The following is a 19,080-nucleotide window of genomic DNA, read 5'->3' as shown; positions in this document are numbered from 1 at the left end:
TTAAAAAACGACTGATGCTTCAGCACCCGTGTTTCAGAGCTGTGAGAGGTGCTCACCTCACGTGGGTCAGACATCAGACGGAGGGAGGGCCAATGTCCAATCCCATCATCTCTGACCCCGAGGCCCCGGCTGCCCGCGTGGCCGCTCACCACTGGCCTATGCTCGCTTTTCAGTTTTCCAGGTGCTGTGATTTCAGTCAATTGTCTCTGCCTGTGCTTTGGGTGGTCTCCTTTCAGGGACAGGTGGGAGGATTGTGTCTGCTCCTAAAATTTGCCATGCTCCTTCCCCAGCTGTGAGAATGGAGGCCCACAGTGAGACGGGCCTGGGGCCCCGCCGGCCGGCGGGGCTGTTTGGGCTGCGGAGCCCAGGCCGTGCTGACTGGCGGAGCCGCAAGGGTGCCCAGGACGCTCCCCGAGCATCACCTGCCAGGCACCCGGCTGCTGTCTGTGCTCTACTGTATCCTCGCACCACCCTCTTTGGCAGGTGCCGTTACCAGAGCTTACTGGGGGTCAGAGCAAACGATGAAACCCAACTCACCGCAGGCTGCTCCCCGCCCTGGGAGCCAGAGCCCCCAGTGTGGCCACCCATCCAGCCCAGCCTCCCCATGAGCTCCCCCTCCTGGGGGTGGTCTGCCCCACCCTACCCCCGGGGCTGCCGAAGGGCCAGCGTGTGCGTGCGTCTGTCCCACGCAGCTTCCCTCCTGGGGCGTTGCTCTGCCTTGTGGGCTCATGGGCACATCGCCCTTTCCCAGCACTGGGGTCCCCGGTGCAGCAGCCGGCCCCGCCCTGCCCTGGCCCTGGAGGGCACCTGCTGCTCTCAGGCTGAATGCCCATCTGCCTGTCCTGGCACGGACACTTGGCCAGACGGCCCCCCTCTCCAGCCAGTGGCCCACCCCTGACCCTGCCTACCATGGTGCAGGGTGTCCCCAGGAGGCCCCCATCGTGACGTTGGCAGGCAAGAGGTCCCAGCTCTGGCGGCTGGTTCCTGCCACGTGGACACGAACCTTTAGTGTGGACCCCGCCTGAGCAAATGACCAAGAATGGCTTCCACAGGTAAGACGGTGCTTTCCAGCACAGGGCGCTACTGGGGGGGGGGGGGGGGAGGGCAGACACCGGGTGACAGGTGGTCACATTCAGACAAACCACTGAGAACTTTAAAACTGCCGTCTTCTGCTTTATTGACAGGTAAATTGTTCAAAAATGTTCTCACAATTCAATAATTACAAAGACTCAGACTTACATTAAAAAAGTAAAAACCAGAACCCCCAGCAGGTGCCAGCCCCAGCAGAAGGCCCAGGGGGCGGGCAGGCGGGTGCTGGGCGTGTGACACGCACAGGCAGGCCACGGTGCCCAGGTCACTCAGTGCCGACTCAAGGTAAGTGCACGTCTTCAACAGCGTTGCCACCGAGAACATCGACCGGCGGGAGAACAGGGAGAAGCCCAGCGGGGCAAGTTAATCGCAAGCCTTTACAGAGACAGGAGGCTGCCTGATACTCACAAATGCCGCGGGGAAGGCAGGCAGGTACACGCGGGCGCTGCAGCCGGCCCACCGGGTGGAGTGTGGCGGCGAGTCTACACGATCCGGAAGGGCACTGATCACGGGGCTCCATGCGGGGCGGGGGTCCTGGCACCTGCCGCGGGGCTACCCGGGGCTCTGGCCTCCTCTCGGCCCGCAGGCCTCGGGGCCCGGCTGCACGACACTCACTGGTTTTACAGCAGGAGGCAGAGCTGTGGAAGCGAGCGGGAAACGGAGCACAGCTGACTTCACAGTAGTAGATACGGGTGACACTTCGTGGTTGTGACCAGAAACGGACTGACACACATGAGGGACCAGGACAGGGCAGGCTTCACTTGAATGGGCCTCTGTCCATGGCTACAAGGTCGGCAGAAGGACTTCTGCATCTGACTATGTAATGGCTAAATGAATAAAAAGGCCACAAACTAAGCTCCACTTTCCTCTGTCTTCAAAACTCTAGGGACACTGGGAATGATACACAACTTCCTACTATTCTCCTAAGGTCCTAGGAAACAGTTTCAGGGAACAGGAAACAGACGCGGCACCGAGGCCGTCCCGAGCTGCCTGCTTCCTGCAGAGCCCCCCGGCGCCACTGGGGTCTGCAGGAGGCTGGCGTCACGGGCCCCCCGCACTGCCTCAGCTGGTTCTGGGCAGGAGGGGCCGCAGGCGGTCCTTCGTGTGCAAACGGAACAGCTGTGCAGATGAGCAGACCTGGCCTACCGCCTCGGTGCGGCATAAAGCCAATCATTATTATAATAAAGTATTTTCTTCATCTCCGTATCTACAAATCGATTCTACATTTCCTTGGACAACACTGGAGGGTCAGCTCAGTCTTGGCACTGACAGGAGGCCACCTGGGCCCCCGGCCCCGCTGCGGTGACCGGCAGCTTCAGGCATCGCAGGACGGCTGCTCCAGGCCTTCAAGGGGGAGCTGGCTCCTGTGGGGGGAGTTGGGGCTTGGTGGGCCGCTGGGGTTGGAGCTGTTCGATGGAGTCGAGTGTTTGGTGGAATCCGAATCAGGCTGTGAAGACAAAGAGGGACAGCGTGAGAACCATGGCCCTGGGCCTGTGGAGGCGATGCTGCCTGGGCAGGTGTAGCCCCTGCTGGCTCCATTCTTGTCATGAGAGCACGCTCTGCAAGCTTGTCACGTGGTCCTTGCTGGTGAGAGATCATAAACCAAGGCCCAACCCCACAAATGACTCAGTAACTATTCCAAAAAGGAGTAACTCCACAGTGAAGAAACCAGACAGCATGGCAACCAAGCAGTCAGAGGTCACAGACGTGAAGCCCTTTCACGATAAAAGCATGAGGAACAGAGAGGACCTTTCTCAACATGACAAAGGGTGTCCGTGAGCAGCCCACAGTTAACTTCACACCTGGCGGTGAGAGGCAAAGCTCCCCGCTCAGCGCAGGAACAAAGACCAGGCTGCTGCTTTCACCGCTGCTATTCGACACTGTGCTCCCAGTTCCAGCCAGGGCCAGAAAAAATGGCATCCAAGCTGGAAAGGAAGAAGTAAAAGCACCTCTCTTCACAGCTGACACGACTCTGTACAGACAGAAAATCCTAAAGAACTCCACAAAGAACAAACTCAGTAAAGCTGCAGGGTACAAGATCAACACACAAAAGTCAGCTGTGTTTCTAGACATCAGCAATAAACACTGTGAAAAGGAAATTAAGAAAACAATGCCATTTACAATAGCATCCAAAAGGATAAAATACAGCTAGGAATAAATTTAACCAAGAAGGTGAAAGATCTGTACACTGAGACTATAAAACATCGCTGAAAGAAATGAAAGACCACCTAAATAACCGGAAGGGCACCCTATGTTCATGGATTGGAAGACTACTGTAAAGATGGCAATATTCCCCGACATGATCAACCTACAGATTCAATGCAATCTTTACTGAAATTCCAACGGATTTTTTTGGGGAGGGGCAGAAATGGAAAAGCCAATCCTCAAATTCATACAGAATTGCAAAGGACTCAGAATAGTGAAAACAATATTAAGAGAAAGTGGGAGGACTCACACTTCCCAAACTTACAACTTCAAAACATACTACAAAGCAACAGTAATCAAATACAGCGTGGTAGTATTAATATAAAGACCAATGCAATAGAGCTGAGTCCAGAAGTGTATCTATAAACCTGTGGTCAACGGATTTTTAACAAGGGTGCCAAGACCATTCAATGGGGGAAGGAACAAATGGTGCTGGATATTCACCTGCAAAAGAATTAAACTAGACCCCTACCTCACACCACACACAAAAACTAGCTCAAAATGTAAAAAAGACCTAAACAAAAGCTAAAACCATAAAACTCTGAAGAAGAAAACAGACTAAATCTTCATAACCTTGAACTTGGCAATGGATTCTTAGGTATAACATCCAAAGCACGAGCAACAAAAGAAAAAAACAGAAAAACTGGACTTCACCAAAATTAGAAACTTCTGTACACTGAAAGACACAGAGAATTGTGAAAAGACAACCCAAAAGAACGTGAAAAAAGTATTTGCAAATCACATATCTGATAAGTGTCTGGTATCCTTTTTTTTGGCTGTGCCACACCACACAACTTATGGGATCTTAGTTCCCAGACCAGGGATGGACCCGGGCCACAGCAGTGAAAATGCCAAGTCCCAACCACTGGACCCCCAGGGAATTCCCTATCCATATCATATAAAAATCTCTTACAACCCAACAACAAAAAGACAAATAATCCAATTTAAAAATGGGCAAAAGACTTGAATAGACATTTCTCCAAAGAAGGTACACAAATGGCCAATAAGCCCATGAAAAAGATGCTCAACATCACTAATCATTAGGGAAACGCAAACCAAAACCACAATGAAATACAACTTCACACCTGCTAGGATGGCTATTGAAAAAAAATTTTCTCGTAAGAAAAAAAGTAAGTGTTGGCAAAGATGTGGACTCAACCCTTGTACATTTGCTGGTGGGAATGTAAAATGGTACAGCTGCTGTGGTTCCTCAAAAAGTTAGAAGTAGAGCCGCCATATGACCCAGCAATCCCACTCCTAGGTACATACCCCAAAGAAGTGAAAACATGTACTCAAAACAAATACATGTACGCAGCTGTTCCTAGTGCACTATTCCTAACAACCAATGAGTACGTAAGATGTGGTCCATCTATCCACTGGACTATTTGACAATAAAAAGAAACAACTTACTGATACATGCTACAACATGGATGAACCTTGAAAACATGATGCTGAGTGGAAGAAGCCAGACACAAAAGGCCATGTACTGTCTGGTTCATTCCACTTACATGAAATGCCCAGAACAGGCAAACCCCTAGATTGTTAAGACTGGTGGTAGCCAGGAGCTGGGGGGAGGCAGGAATTGAGGAGAAACTGCTCAGCGGGTAGGGGTTTTATCTTGCAGTGATGGAAGTGTTCTGAGTAGACAGAGCTGGTGGTTGTACAACACTGTGAATGTACTGAACAGCCACTGAATTGACGACTTCTTTAATTTTTGGCTGCGTTGGGTCTTCGTTGCGCGCGGGCTTGCTGCAGGCGGGCTTTCTCTAGTTGCGGCGAGCAGGGGCTATTCTTCGTTGCGGTGCGCGGGCTTCTCACTGCGGTGGCTTCTCTTGTTGTGGAGCACGGGCTCTAGGCGCACGGGCTTCAGCAGCTGTGGCACGTGGACCCAGTAGTTGTGGCTCAGGGCTCCAGAGCGCAGGCTCAGTAGTTGTGGCTCACGGGCTTAGTTGCCCCACGGAATGTGGGATCTTCCTGGAAGGGATTAAACCCGTGTCCCCTGCATTGGCAGGTGGATCCTTAACCACTGAACCACCAGGGAAGTCCGAATTGTTGACTTTTAAATGGTTACTTTCTGTTATGTGAATTTCACTTAAATAAACTTAAAAAGAGGAACAAACAGGTCAGTACAGGACAAACAGATGCCATGTACCTCAGGATGCAACACCCCAAGAAGGACACCACGTCCTGTGTGCCGTACTCCATCCTGGGACACACAACCCAAATCTCAAAAGACAAGGAAATGTCAGACACGCAAACTGAGGAGTGTTCTAGAAGATGTGCTTTATGCCAGACAGGCTGAGGGCCTGTTCCAGAGTAAAGGGGCCAAAGAGATGAGGCAGCTAAATGCCACGCGTGCTTGGGGACTGGGTCCCGCGCCAGCAAAGGTGCTTAAGGACATTATGGGGACACGCAGGTGGCTTCATCACTATGGCAGCTGTACTGTGTTTGGTCATGTGAGGGGTCAGCCTTGCTCTCAGATAAAGGGTACGATGTGTGCAGTCAGGACGCACCCTCATACACACTTGTTTGTTGGTCCCTGGGGAGAACCGGGCGGCTGGGAGACAGGTGCGGAGCCTTTTCACTGTTTACCCAATTCAAAAAACCAGGCAAGCCTTGACTGAGGAACGTTTTGCAAAAAAAACTGCACTTTTTGTAAACAAACTGCACAGTGGACTGAAGACTAAAGAGCTGTGCCTACTAAACGCAGCGCGTGGCCCTGGCTGGATTCTAGGTTTAGGAACAGGACGTCACCGGGCAGCGGGGAGACGCCCTCCCGAGGGAGGTGCGGGGTAAGCACTTGGGGTGGGTAATACTGCAACTCACTTTCTGCTGGTTCCTCCCCAAAAACCCAAGTGGGGGAAATGGGTTAGGTGCAGCTCATGTGCGTTATTCACTCTACCATTCTTGCAACTTTCCTGGAAGTTTGAAAATTTTCAAAACAGATAGTTGCAGGGGAAAAAATAAGAAAAAAACCCCCAGAAGACCGACCTCTCTAGCCATCAACCTCAGGCCCTTTTAAGGGAGGCCTATGAAACCTTCCAGGAAAAGAAAACCCCTGTATGATGGCAACTAAGAGATCCGGATTTCCTAAGCCAGAGTTGAGGCGGGTGCAGCCCTGAAGACAGCTAAAGAGAGCAGCTCAGGAAAGAAGGCACAGATAACCTCACTGATAAACACAGACGGAAAAACTGGCATCAAAATGTTCACCAGCTGAATCTCTCACTGTCCCACATTAAGAGGATCATACTCTATGCACAATGGCAACAAGAACCTTGGAATGCTTAAGAATTAACTTATTAGCCACCAACACGTGCAACCTGCAAGAGGGAGCCCATCAAGGGGAGAGACGTGCAGTGTTCCTACACAGGGAAGGTCAGGATGGTGAGCGGCCCCCAAATTAATCTACAAATCCAACACAATCCCAGAGAAAAGCTCAACACAATTTTCACTTTTTTTAGATTATGATGGAGTCAACAAGCTCCATAATCTAAAAAAAATTTTAACTTATTTTTGGCTGCGTTGGGTCGCCGTTGCTGCACGCGGGCTTTCTCTAGCTGCGGCGTGTAGGCTTCTCATTGTGGTGGCTTCTCTGCTGCGGAACAGGGGCTCTAGGCGTGTGGGCTCAGTAGTTGTGGCTCGCGGGCTTAGTTGCTCCACGGCATGTGTGATCTTCCCGGACCAGGGCTCAAACCCGTGTCCCTTGCATTGGCAGGCAGATTCTTAACCACTGCACCACCAGGGAAGCCCCTAAAAATATTTTAAAATTTATTTGAAGGAGAAGCTAAGAAAGTGTTTTGAAAAGTGGGAATGAAGAGATGTGCTCTACCAGCTCTCAGGTTACAGGTGGTGCAGCAGAGGCTCCAGGGATAGAGATACATAAACAAAGGAATTTAACAAATAATAAAGGGTAACACTTCAAGTTGGAAGGAAGGAAGTGGTGCAGGGCCAGCGTGTCATGTACCTTAAAAAGAAGCGGCTCAGCTCCTTGCGCACGCACACACATGCTAAGACACACACACTCACTCTCACACCCCCTCGCAGACACTTTCACGACGTAATGACAAACAGAAAACCCTACCAAGCTCTCAGACTACCAGAGAATGTTTATCTTAATTAAAAAGATAAAGACTAGACTGTACGAGAATTAAATATTTCTGTATGACAATGCCCTTACAATTAAAGACAAAATTAAAAAGTCAGCAGTAAGGGGAAAAGTACCTGCAACAGATTAACACCCACAACCTATGAAGAGTTTCTATAAACGAGTTAAGAGGAAAGCATGGTGACTCAAGAGAAGACGGGTAAAGGGCGCAAACGTGGACCCAGAGGAAGCAGCAGCCGATCCACACCTGAAAAGCTGGCCACGCCAGGAAGGTGAGGACCACGTGAGGCGAAGCCCTTCTGGTTTCCGCTGTCAGCTTAGCAGCCCCCATGAGGACGTGCTGTCGGTGCCGAGGCTGCTAGAACAGCCAGCGCAGCCAGCCTCTGTCCTCCTTCCCACAAAAGCGCTGCTGGGGCACAGCCCTCAGGCTGCCATTCTTCCCATCCTCCTCCCCCACCACACACACAGGGAACCAAGGACACTGCCACCTGGAGCTGGGTCTGAAAGCCCAAGAACACCTGAGCCAGGGATGCCCCCACCTGGCCCCCCACGCTCCGATCCCAGGGGGCAGTCAGAGGAGGAGAGAGCAAGACACATGAGGCCACCTGTGCTTTAAAAGGAACGTGCCTACTGACGTGTTACAGCCACGTGCATAAAAGTAAACGGAAGAGTCTAGACGGGAGAAGCCTTCCTGCACTTTTCACAGGAGGGCTTTCATCTCTCACCCGCAGTCAGTGCCCAGGAGGAGAGCCGGGCCCCAGCAGCTCCTTGGCCCCCCTCCTGATGCCTCCTGAGCTCTCGGCGGCATCCTCCTGGGGCTGGCCCAGCCTCGGGCAGCCATGGCTGGGGGCAAGGGACCAGGTGACTCGGGAGCAGGGCCTGGAAGGAGGCCCAGCACCAGGCCGCAGAGGCCTCGGTCTCCCTGAGGCCATGACCTGGAGGCGAGAATCCACATCTTTCTCCCAACACACAGCCACAGGGTCCACGTCCTCCCTCCTCCCGGCCTTGGCTCAGCCTGAGCGGTCATGAGTGGGGAGCTCCGGGGGGGGCTGGTGACCACTGGGGCCCTACGTGGCCGCTGCAGGGGAGATGGAGTCTCTTTCTCCAAAGAACAGCTGCTTCGAGTCTCCTGCACGTGTGGAGCTGCAGACCCCAGGCCTTGTCCCTTGTAACTGGGCAAGTCTTACCTCTTTGTCAAAGTCCTGGTCGGGATCAGACATACTTCTTAGAGGCATAGCCACGCCGGGCTCAGATCCACCTACGGAACACAGGCAGCCATTGATCATCTCGGGGAAAACAGTTCAGAGACGAACTGAAAGCCTGGAGTCCCAGCATCCAGGCCCTGCCCCGGGCACCCCTGGTACCTGATGAGGGCCACGAGATGTAGGGCTTGTTCCTGGGCGGAGGCTGGCGGGACAGGCTGGCGGGAGCAGGGCCCGGCCTCTCCTCCTGGGAGGGGGGCATGGCGCTCTGGGCAGAGAGAATAGCACGTGAGCACGTGAGCACGCCCTGGGGGAGCACAGCCGGGCCCCGGGCAGAGCGCGCAGGCCAAGTGCAAAGTCTGCAGCACGAGCAGGCCGGGGCCCTGGGCCTCGACAGGCAAAACGGGCTGGGAAGGACCTCTGGACAGCGGCATCAGGTCAGTTTTGAGCTAAGAATTGGCAATAGTGACTTTAGGCCAAGTCAAATTCTACAGAAAACACATTTTTTAAGGGAAAAAAAAAACCCCACGAAGTATGCTACGTGCCCATATACTGAGATGTTTTAGCACCGCTGACAGCTATTTCTCACAAACCCCTAACAGACTGAGACGGTGACAGACACCTCAGGAGCACACAGGCAGGAGCCACAGGGGAGCCGGGGTGTGGGGAGGGCAGGGGACAGCACCCGCGGGCTCACCAGAGGCAGGTCCATGAGCACCTGCATCCCGTCGCCTGGGCCCATGTGGGCCACGTGGTTGAAGTTGGTGGGGTTGGAGATCATCTTGGATCTCAGCTCCGGGTCTCTGAGCATCTCTCTGGGGAAAGGAAACACCGTGAGGTTCAGGAAGGCGTCGGGGTCCTCTGGGCCCAGCGCAGCCCCCAGCCAGGCTCCTACCGCCGCTGCTGCAGCCTCTCCTCCTCCGGCACCTTGAAGACAAACCGCCTTTTGCTTCTGGTCCGCAGCATCTGCTTCCTGCTGTTGTCAGAGGTGTCGGGCACGTTGAGAGCCGCTCCTGCAGGACAAGGAAAGGCCGCTGTGGCTCCGTGGGGCCGGGGGGAGGGCCACGGGGCCACTGACTCCCAGGCAGGCCCCCTCCAGCCCCCGTCCTCTGCTCCCCCCGAGAAGGGCTCACCCGAGAACTTGCTCTTGAAGTAGATCAGGCGGGGAGGCTCGCAGTTGAGGAGGTTGAGGCTGCCCTCCAAGTTCAGTGGCCGGATCTGCGTTGGAAACCAGAGAGGGAGGCTGGCTGCTGGGGGGGGGGCGGGGGGGGGGCGGCCGGGGGAGGGGCCGGGCACCGCTGGGCCTTACCCTGCGCAGGCCGATGGTCTGGACCCACTCCATGGTGCGTACGTCAAAGACGTCCACGCCGTACTCACTGTAGACCGTGACGTGTGCGGGGCTGCAACCTGGCGCACACGGAGCAGAGTGGTGAGCCCGGGCCCGCCCCCCCCCAGTGCCGGGGGCTGCCCGCCCAGCGTGGGGTGCAACGGCCCAGGCCGCAGGGGCCCTGCCCCTCACTCTAGAGGGAACCTTCACTTGAAGGTTCAGACAAACACAACAGACGGCTGAACGCTTTACCTCCACTCCTGAAACTAAACAGCATTTCAGTACCATCGCCATAGGTGCCGAAGGTGACCTGTTTAAACACCTGGCTTCCCCTTTAGCTTTCTTATACAACTACTGCAGAACCCTGTCACTTCAGGCTCGAAACATCTGAAATCCAGGCAGGGGCCTAATGTCTTGTTTCTTAAGGCAAATCCCTTCTTTCAGAGATGCCAAAGGTCAGATTTCTGGGTAAACACTTAAATCTCCACCCAGAGACGGCTGCTGGGCTTTGGGCAGGGGCGCTGGCTCACTCTGGGGCTGCTTTCAGGCCGCCCTCCTGGAATCGGGTCTGAACACACACGCGGTAAAACGACAGTTATTCTCCTGCAATGAGCTGGAGAGCTGGTGCTGTCTCTCCCCTTCCCCGCTAAGGGATGGGACATCCTCAGGTCGTGACGGAAAACCCTCCCAGCGAACCAGACGTGTGAGACCGAGGACTGGTGGCCCTGTGGCACCCGAAGTTTAAGGGGCCTTTCCCACGTTTAGGACAGCAGTAAAAAATATCTGAACTATCTGAGAGAAAGCAGCGGTGGGGGCTGCATCCCGCCATCCTGCCAGGGGAGGCACAAGGCTAGGGTCCCAGCATGCTGTCATCACACAGCCTCGCCCGGGCGGGCACGCAGAGCTGGCAGGTGGCTCTGGCTCAGCCCTGGTTCCTGGTCCTTCTACCTTCCAGGGTTAATCTTCCTCACGTTACGCTTAACTGAAGGTAAATTTCTAAAAAGCTTCTGCTATGCTGCTATTACAGATTCCATATGGGCTCTCTGATCACACCTGTTCTTTTGAACACAAAAAAGAAAATACAACAGGGTTTAGGAAACAGACAAAAAATGCTGGAACCAGTCACCAAACTGTCCCAGAAGTGACATCTCAGACAAACCATGAGGCCTTCTGAGTGCCACACGCGAAAAAGATGGTCAGAGAAACCAGAGGGCCCTGAAGCGACTCAGAGGACCTTCCCCCACATGGGGGCTTCTGGGGCAGCTCTTCTTACTTGTGAGCATGTGGGGCTTCATCTGCAGGGAGCCAGGAGAGATCTGTGCGTACGACTTACTGATAAAGTGATAAACTGAGATGTCCAGTCTAAAGAAAAATTTGAACTAAAAAGTTAAATCAGTGGCGAGAACATGGACCGTGGAGTCTGACAGTCCAAGTGTGAAGCCAGACTCTGCTGTGCGGTTTGTGCAGGTCACCTCACCACGTGGCCCTCAGGGGCCTCCTCGGTAGGCTGGGACCGATTAGCGCCCCCCAGCCCCGCCCCCCGGGGAACAGGAGAAGGGGCAGAACACACGCATGCTCGGACGGGGCTTGGGACAAGCAGGCCACACTTCTAGCTCTCCAGCCTCAAAGTCACTGAATTACTTTTGGCAGCTCTAAAACTGACTTGGCATCTGTACTGTGCATGGAGGTGAGACGAGAGCACAAAGGTGGAGAGAGAGCTGGAATCAGGGGAGAACGCAGGAACCTCGGGCGTCCCCGCCAGGTCACTCACGGTCAAGATTACAGAACACGGCACTCAGTGACCTGCATCCTGTCAGACGTTACCGGGTGGTCTTGAGGCCATTCCTGCACTGGCCGCCCACGAAGACGAGCGGGTGTGGCAGGGAGAGACCAGGAGAAGCGCCAGGGCCAGGCCTCGGCCCTTCCTGCTGGCTCTGGCTGCCCGCACCGCACCCCAGGCCCTGGCCAAGGGCTAACAAGGCCGGGACACGTCCAGCGAGCCTCCGCCGGCTGAAGGCCGGCAGCTCCCCTCACGGGCCTGGCTCCTGGTCCCAGCGCCTTGGCTGTTCTGCCAGCTTGGGGAAGCCAGCAACGAGGCAGCCGCAAGACTGTTCCTTTAGGTAATGAAGGAAAAACTGAACTCCCACGTCCCATCCCCACGACCCCAGCCCCCAACAGCTGGAAATCAACGTGTGCCCTGCGGCTGCCTACTCACTCCTCGTCCCTCTGCCTTCCGGCCTCATGATGCAGCCCACCTGCTATACTCTATATCGAGTGGCTAGAATGGGAGGTTTAGGGTCTTTAAAAAGTGCTCAGACAGCAGGCCCAGCAGGAAGCGCCCCCTGTGGAGTGCAGACTCCAGGGCCTCGTGCCCAGCGCTGGCATCCACGCAGAAGGACACGTAACTGAGCCGATGAAGCAACAACTGTTCTCCAGAACGGCTCCTACCCCTCGGAACAATATTTGTCCCGAGAGGAACTCTGACCTGGACATCAGAACTGAGTATTTTCTGGTCACTGGAAACCTTTAGCTTGTTTTCATCACCGTGTAAGTTTATACATCATCACGAAGAACATCTTTTAAAACGTAAAACAGCTCAGGTCCTGTCTTCCCTTGGCCTGGGCTTCCCCCAGGGAGGCCAGCCGTCTCCGTCGGGCTCCTGGGCTGAGGGGCCCCCGCAGTGCCCGCGGGATAGGAGGGCAAGCCCACTCCAACGGGCCCGGGGTGTGGCAGTGGGACCACCCTGCCCCCGCAGCAAGCCGCGGGGCCCGCCTCTCGCGACCACTCAGCTAAGGGAGCTAGAGGACAAACCAAAGCAAATAGGACACATGCTGACCGGTGGTGCGACAGCGGCAACGGGGTAGGGCAACAGAAAACATATACATACTACAGGCAACGGGCGCCGCAGGCCACATGAGCTCCTGCGTGCGTGACCTCCGGCCTTGCGGGTCCACGTACAGTCCCATGTGGCTGAAGCAAAGCAGGTACTCCTCACTTTTGAGCTCCACAGCACAAAGGGCATCAAAAGACTGTTGTGAGAGGAACGTAAGCGAGGGGTCATTGGGATTTACCAGGTTTAGAGCCTGCCCATCTCCCTGGGTGCTCAACAGAGAGAACCCGGAAGGGTAGCCAACACAGAGCTTGTCCTTGACCACGGCCATCCACTGTGCATTGCCAGGGGCCACAAGCTCGCTGAGCCTCCTGTGGAAAGGCTTAGTTCTCTGGAGCTCATAGCAGAGCACCAGCCGCTTCACCGCCACGAACAGGCAGGTGGGGCCGCTCTTCTTCAGCGTCCCGGTCGCTATGAGCTGGCAGCCTTTCGTCTCCGGAAGCTTGACGTCCACGCTGCTCTCCACGCCGTCGAAGGAGGACCATGGACACAGGTGGACGTGGTGGTTCCGGCCGCAGAGGAGGATGGCGACTCTCTCTTTGGGGGCAAGCTCGATCTGGTACACTTTCTTGTAGTCGGCCACACGGACGATCACTGCAGGATGGGGGCCAGAGCGTGAGGCCAAGGCCTCTGCTCGCGCCCCACCCGGAGCGCCCCCTCCTCGTCATCTCACACACACGCCTGGCACCAGGGCCCTGGCTGGGAGGTGCCAAGGGCAGTGAGGCCCTGCGTGGGTGGATCTGGACGGCCTTCCGGCTCATCCCTGAAGCCAGGAACCACGTTGGAAAACAAAAAAACCTCACTGGATCCTTGGATAAACTCGCTGAAGGCTCCCACCTGCTCACTGGGCCCCCAGACCAACCCAGGACCCTCGATACCCTAACTGGGGCAGGGCCTCCACTTGGGCTCTGAGCGAGAGCCGGGGGTCTGGACCCTGAGGGACAACAGCCTGTGGCAGCAGCCACCATCCCAAGGCCACACGTGTTCACCCTTCTTCCACTGTGCCTGTGTCGGGACCCCAGGCCCATCAGGAAGGCACCACCACCACCTCGGGGCAACTCCCTATTCCTTGGGGGAGGCGCCCAGAGCTGGGCCCAGGGCGGTGAAGCGGGGAGACATGTGGGTATTTTTGCTTTTTCTTCTGGGAAGAATGAAAGGTCAAAATTTGAAGCAAAGGAAGGCGAGTTTTGGTAAGGCCTCAGTGCACCCAGGAATTAAGGAAGCATTTCTCCTCCTGGGAAGCTCTCCCTGCCCCGACTCCCTGCTCGGTCCTCTCCCTGAAGGGCCTAACATACACGGCAGTCAGCTCACCACCCGCCCTCGAGGCTGGTCTCTGCATTTCACTGGACCCACCGGGTGGGCCCTGCCCACAGCCTTCAGGGCTGGGGGACACGAGGCAGACAGTCACTGAGCATCTGTCTTATTTGTGGCGCATTCCTCTCCTCAGCCGCTGGCCTTTCCCTTCCTCTATAAAGCTCTCTGACACGGCGACTTACTGCTCTCACCCAGGGGATCTGTCTTAACCCTACACGCTGCCACCACTGACCCCGCGCGCGTGGCGCTAAGCAGGCGGCCTGAGCGTCCGGCTCACTCACCGTCCCGGGTCACCTCTATGACGTAGAGCCCTTCCTCGAGGCCGACGGCGATCCTGTCCCCGTCTGCGAACAACGTAAAGCGGTCAGTACCGGCGCGCGGGCCGTCTGCTTCCAAAGCGGCGGAGAAACTACCAGTTCAAATGGGCCACACCGCTGAGCCCACAGGCAGCCGGGACGCGGAGAAACGCACCCAGGATGGCGGCCGTGAGGACAGCCTTGATGAGGGGCAGCGAGCTGTCGTAGGCCTCCTGCGGGACGTGCACCACCAGGTTCCTCAGGCGGTTCTTGTGGAGGATGGCCTGCAGGCCTTCCAGGATCCCCACCCACTTCCTCTTTTCGTTCTCATTTTCCGTCAGAATGAGCAGCGAGCTGGTCTTAGAAGGTGTACCTAAGAGAGAGGCCGTCACCTTCACGACGGAAAACAAAACAGACAGAGAAGAGCCGTAAGACAACCGGACACACCGAACCGACGCCACGCGGCCTGCAGGGGTGAGGGCGGGGGCTGCTGCCCGGAGAGCTCGCCTCTGCGGGCCGCCAGGGTCCTGGTCCAGCCACCCGCAGGCCGCGACAGCCTGGCTCTCACACAGCGCCCGCAGCCCGGCCTCGCCAGAGCTCAGGTGACTCGGCTCTGGCCAGAACTGCGGTTCACTGTTCACTCGAAAGCTGCCTTCTTGAATGCTCTGATCACAACTCAGAAACACTCTCAGAACACGTCGAGGGACAACAGGATTTCAAACAAACGACTTCCCTGTGGGCGCTCCCCAAACACTTACCGGGACACGGGACACCTTAGTTGCTATAAATCATCCTTTGGGCACACAATGACGGGAATTTTCTGTATTGTATAGAGACGGTTTCTGAAGAGATGTGATTTCACAGAAAGTGATCCATACACTTGGTTTTGTGGCCAAACTTCTCTGCACTTATAAAAATTCCCAGTGGAGGGGGAGGGGGTCCACCATCTTTTAGAAGCTTCCTGATGCCACAGCATCTAACACTAGCTCAGCAGGGGACACTCCAACTCAGCCAGCAAGACCGCTGATAAGCAATGTCTACTAATTTTTCCCCGGCTTTGCTCCAGTTAATGGCCAACAAGTCCTCAGGAGGGAGGCTGAATGGGCCATTTCATCTGTAGCCAACCGTGTGTCGGCCTCCAGCATCTAGCGCACTGGACTGGAGCAGCCGGGACACAGACCGAGGAGGGAGGACGGAGCGGGAGGGCCTGACCCTGGGGAGACAGGGCTCCGCTGTGTGCAGAGCAGGTCCGTTACCCAGTACGGGGAGGGGGACGGGCGACACGGGACACATCGACAGGTGTGAAGGGTCTGGAGAAACGGGAGGTCCGCTCTGATGTGCGCGAGCCCCTTGCTACAAGACAAGGAAATGCTCACAACACTCCTTTCACTTTAACCACATGGATTTTTTCTTTTCTTTTTTTTGGCCGCACCACGTGGCATTCGGGATCTTAGTTCCCCAACCACGGATTGAACCCGTGCCCCCTGCAGGGGAACTGCGGAGTCTTAACCACTAGGGAAGTCCCCCTATGGACTTTTTATCATTAATGAAACGTCTCTAAAAAATCGGAAAGAAAACATACCCTGAATATACACGGAATATCTCGGCGTGAAGCGTGTATGACGTCTGAAGCCAGGACTGAGCTCACAGAGAACTCTTCATCTCTGGTAAGAAATAACACATTCAGAATATCAGAAAAGAGGCACGCACACAGGACTCTGTCCTCCACCCTTTAGGAACGGTATGAAAAAGGATACTTTCTAGAATACAAGGGAGGCTCCTCGCCTCCACCAGGATAAGAAAACGCTTATAATGACAAAGGCAACAAACAAAAGACAAGAATCTTGCATGCGTTTCAATGATTACGGATGACTGAGAATAAAACCACCTTCCTGAGTCACACTGTTCTATACTGTGCCAGACTGTTCCACAGGTACAAACATACCACCTCTTTGCTTTGGCCTGTACCTGGCTATAAACGGGAATAAAATGTGCTGAGATAACCACGGAATCACCTCCAGTTCGCTCTAAACCCTGGGCTACGGGCAGCGTTTCATCTCGGGACACCTGCGAGCGGTCTCGTCACTGCTGGGCCAGGGGCACACCTGTGTGCAGCGAGGGGTGAGCAGGGTCGCCTGGGGCCGCTCCCACATTGCAGGTGCCCAGCTGCTCACCCCTGCCCGTGGGCCCCCCGAAGACCGATGCTGGAGAACGAAGCTCCAGGCCAGGCCCTAGCCCCGGACACGTGCCATGCTGTGTGGCACTGGGGGTGGGTGACAGAGGGACGGGCACTCCACCTTGTGAGGAGAGGACGTGGCAGCAGCGACAATAGCTCCGCTCGCCAGGCTCTGAGCTAAGCACACCCTGTCTATTCACTTGCTTAATTAATCTTCCCAACAACCCTAGTACCTCACGACGTTGCTATTATGTCCATTTCAGAGTTAACCACAGAGAAGGTGGGGAGGGAAGGGTGCTGTGCCTTTTTGTATGTGGATGGCAGGAAGGCATCTGACTAGAGATGGAAGCCCTAAGAGACGGTGCCACTCAGCAAACGCTGTGGCCACACGAAGACAAGGGCTCACGAGGACAGAGCACAGACCACCTCAGGCTGTCAGTGTGTCTCGGGATCTTTTCTACTTGTTCTTGGGTGCGTATTAGATGCCTATTTGGCAAATCTTTCAGGGCAAAAACACTCACAGCAGGAAAGTTTCTAGCAGGCACCTGTTTCTGGAGCTGCCCAATAACTGAGGGCGTGAAGGTAGAAATGGGGTTAAAGGCTACCAGGCAACAAACTCTCATTCTCAGACATGTAAGTCAAGTAAACCTCCTAGAACGAGGATCGACTACACCACACCGACCTGAGGTCTAGGACTTGGCTGGCCACGACGCCAGGCTGGGTGGACTTGCCCTCGGGCAGATCGTACAGAAAGAGCTTGCAGTCACAGACCACTGCGTAGGCCCGCTGCCACCCCTTCTTCACCCCGGTCGGCTTGGGGACCTGCAGATCAAAGTAACCATGTTCCTCTGGGCCGGACAACGGCAAGTGGAGGCGGCTGCTGTGCAGTGGTCGCTCCTAGCTGCTGCACGGCCAGTCCAGGCTGGGCCCAGGATGACTCGGGCAGTGCTGGGGAGGGGCTCTGCCCATGACAGAAGGTGGCGCAGGGGACAGTGCAGACAGCTCAACGAATGGGTGTGCTCACAGCAGACGGGGAGCAGCGTGGAATGCCGGGCCGGGCACAGCGCCTTCAAATGGCACTTGGCTTTGAAACCTTAAGTGCATCAGCCCAGGACGTGGGGAAGAGAGGCCCCAGCTGATGCTGAGTGTGTTTCTGGGGCGGGGGGTCCCTCAGGACCCCAGGAGGGGAGGGCTCCCAGGACCAGAGGGCTCCCAGGACCGGCATGTGGGTCGCTTCATGCAGCAAAGGGACCAATTTCCAGGGTAGCTGGGCAAGGCCGTGGGTCACCAGGCTGGGTCGCCTGCCTGGGCAGGCAGCGGGGGGAACGTCCTACCTTTACGTAGCCCTTGTAGGCTGTTCCTATGCCTCTCTGTACGTCCACACCAAGAGGCCGCTTGGACTGCTCGGGGGGTATGGGGCACACCTGGGGAGCGCTGTCCTTGCAAGACACGTGACAGGCAAATGAGCACACTGCGAAAGCACAGAACACACTGTCACACCTGCGCCCCCACAGCAGCAGTCGCCTCAGGCGTGCGTGGCGCCCCAGGAAGGAGACGGTTTTAGCGCAGTTCCTACAACGCTCAGGTGCGCTGGCATCGGGCAACGCTTCCACACGCTCACGAGCACCCGCTGGGGGGCTGGCGCCTGTGCTCGGGGGCTCCGGCCCCAGGCTCGTCACAGTTCTCACCGCGGGACCTCGGCTGGCCTCGCATGCCCGCCCAGCCCCAGCGCAGGGCAAGACCACAACACAGAGGCCTAAAATGCTAACAATGACAAACTAGCAGAAAAGAGACCAGACAGTGGTGCGTATCTCTAAATGACTTGATAGTGGAAGATCGTAAAGTTCTTTTTACTCTCTGCTTTTCCTCATCCTGCAGGAGAACGGATGTGGACGGGACGTGGATGTTACCTTTTGTAACAAACAAGGACCAACAGACACCCTGGTCACCCCAGAGCAGCGCGCTGTCCACTGCAGCATGATCTCAACTCAGAGACCTTCACCGAGCACTTGTAAAGCCAGAGAAGGAGCATGTGCCCTGGGCCCCTCACGGCTAGGCTGCCCTTGGCCTTGCCGGCCTTCACCGTGACTCCCACGCCCGGCCCCTCTTGGCTCGCAGGCCGCACTCACCCTCACAGGCGTAGCCCTGGCGGATCAGCCCCACCATCAGGGAGGTGCAGTGGCTGCACTGCGTGGGGCTAGAGAAGGACTTGATGCTGAACTGGTGCGCTTTCGGCTGCAGGAAGAAAGTCAAGGTGGTGAGACATGGGCGGTGGGGACCAGGGACATGTCTGCTTGTAACCAAGCGTTCCAACAACTGCAGCACACCCTGGAAAAGCTGAGCCACACGCTTTCACCACGACGTGCGCGGCTCCTGGCGTGACCCCACGCATGGAGCCTGAGCCAGAAAATGAGTCCACACGTGCAGCCTTCAGTGAGGACCCTCGCCGCCCACACCAGCGACGCTGGCCGGGCTG

General features: G+C 55.8%; 1 protein-coding gene across 2 annotated transcripts in view; it reads right to left on the bottom strand.

Annotated features, from left to right (window-relative positions):
- Positions 1 to 1,160: 1,160 nt before the first annotated feature.
- CDC42BPB (CDC42 binding protein kinase beta) overlaps positions 1,161 to 19,080 on the bottom strand; it is a 114,489-nt gene continuing 96,569 nt past the window's right edge. Inside the window, exons 24-37 of one of the 2 annotated variants that reach the window (XM_060003881.1) lie at positions 18,734 to 18,839; positions 17,939 to 18,075; positions 17,287 to 17,426; positions 16,011 to 16,092; positions 14,604 to 14,820; positions 14,414 to 14,476; positions 12,816 to 13,412; positions 9,911 to 10,008; positions 9,735 to 9,819; positions 9,497 to 9,614; positions 9,299 to 9,416; positions 8,764 to 8,869; positions 8,587 to 8,657; positions 1,161 to 2,536 (exon numbers count right to left, since the gene is read on the bottom strand). In XM_060003881.1, the coding sequence (XP_059859864.1) occupies positions 2,405 to 2,536; positions 8,587 to 8,657; positions 8,764 to 8,869; positions 9,299 to 9,416; positions 9,497 to 9,614; positions 9,735 to 9,819; positions 9,911 to 10,008; positions 12,816 to 13,412; positions 14,414 to 14,476; positions 14,604 to 14,820; positions 16,011 to 16,092; positions 17,287 to 17,426; positions 17,939 to 18,075; positions 18,734 to 18,839 (2,070 nt within the window). In that variant the 3' untranslated portion in view covers positions 1,161 to 2,404. Of the gene's footprint in view, positions 2,537 to 8,586; positions 8,658 to 8,763; positions 8,870 to 9,298; positions 9,417 to 9,496; positions 9,615 to 9,734; positions 9,820 to 9,910; positions 10,009 to 12,815; positions 13,413 to 14,413; positions 14,477 to 14,603; positions 14,821 to 16,010; positions 16,093 to 17,286; positions 17,427 to 17,938; positions 18,076 to 18,733; positions 18,840 to 19,080 lie in introns of those variants that run through there. The other variant, XR_009518284.1, reaches the window with a different exon arrangement.

Source organism: Delphinus delphis, chromosome 2 (assembly GCF_949987515.2).
Source record: "Delphinus delphis chromosome 2, mDelDel1.2, whole genome shotgun sequence".
NCBI classification, from domain to species: Eukaryota; Metazoa; Chordata; class Mammalia; order Artiodactyla; family Delphinidae; genus Delphinus; species Delphinus delphis.
Note: the sequence above shows the minus strand (reverse complement) of the source record. Positions and strands in the feature narration are given on the sequence as shown.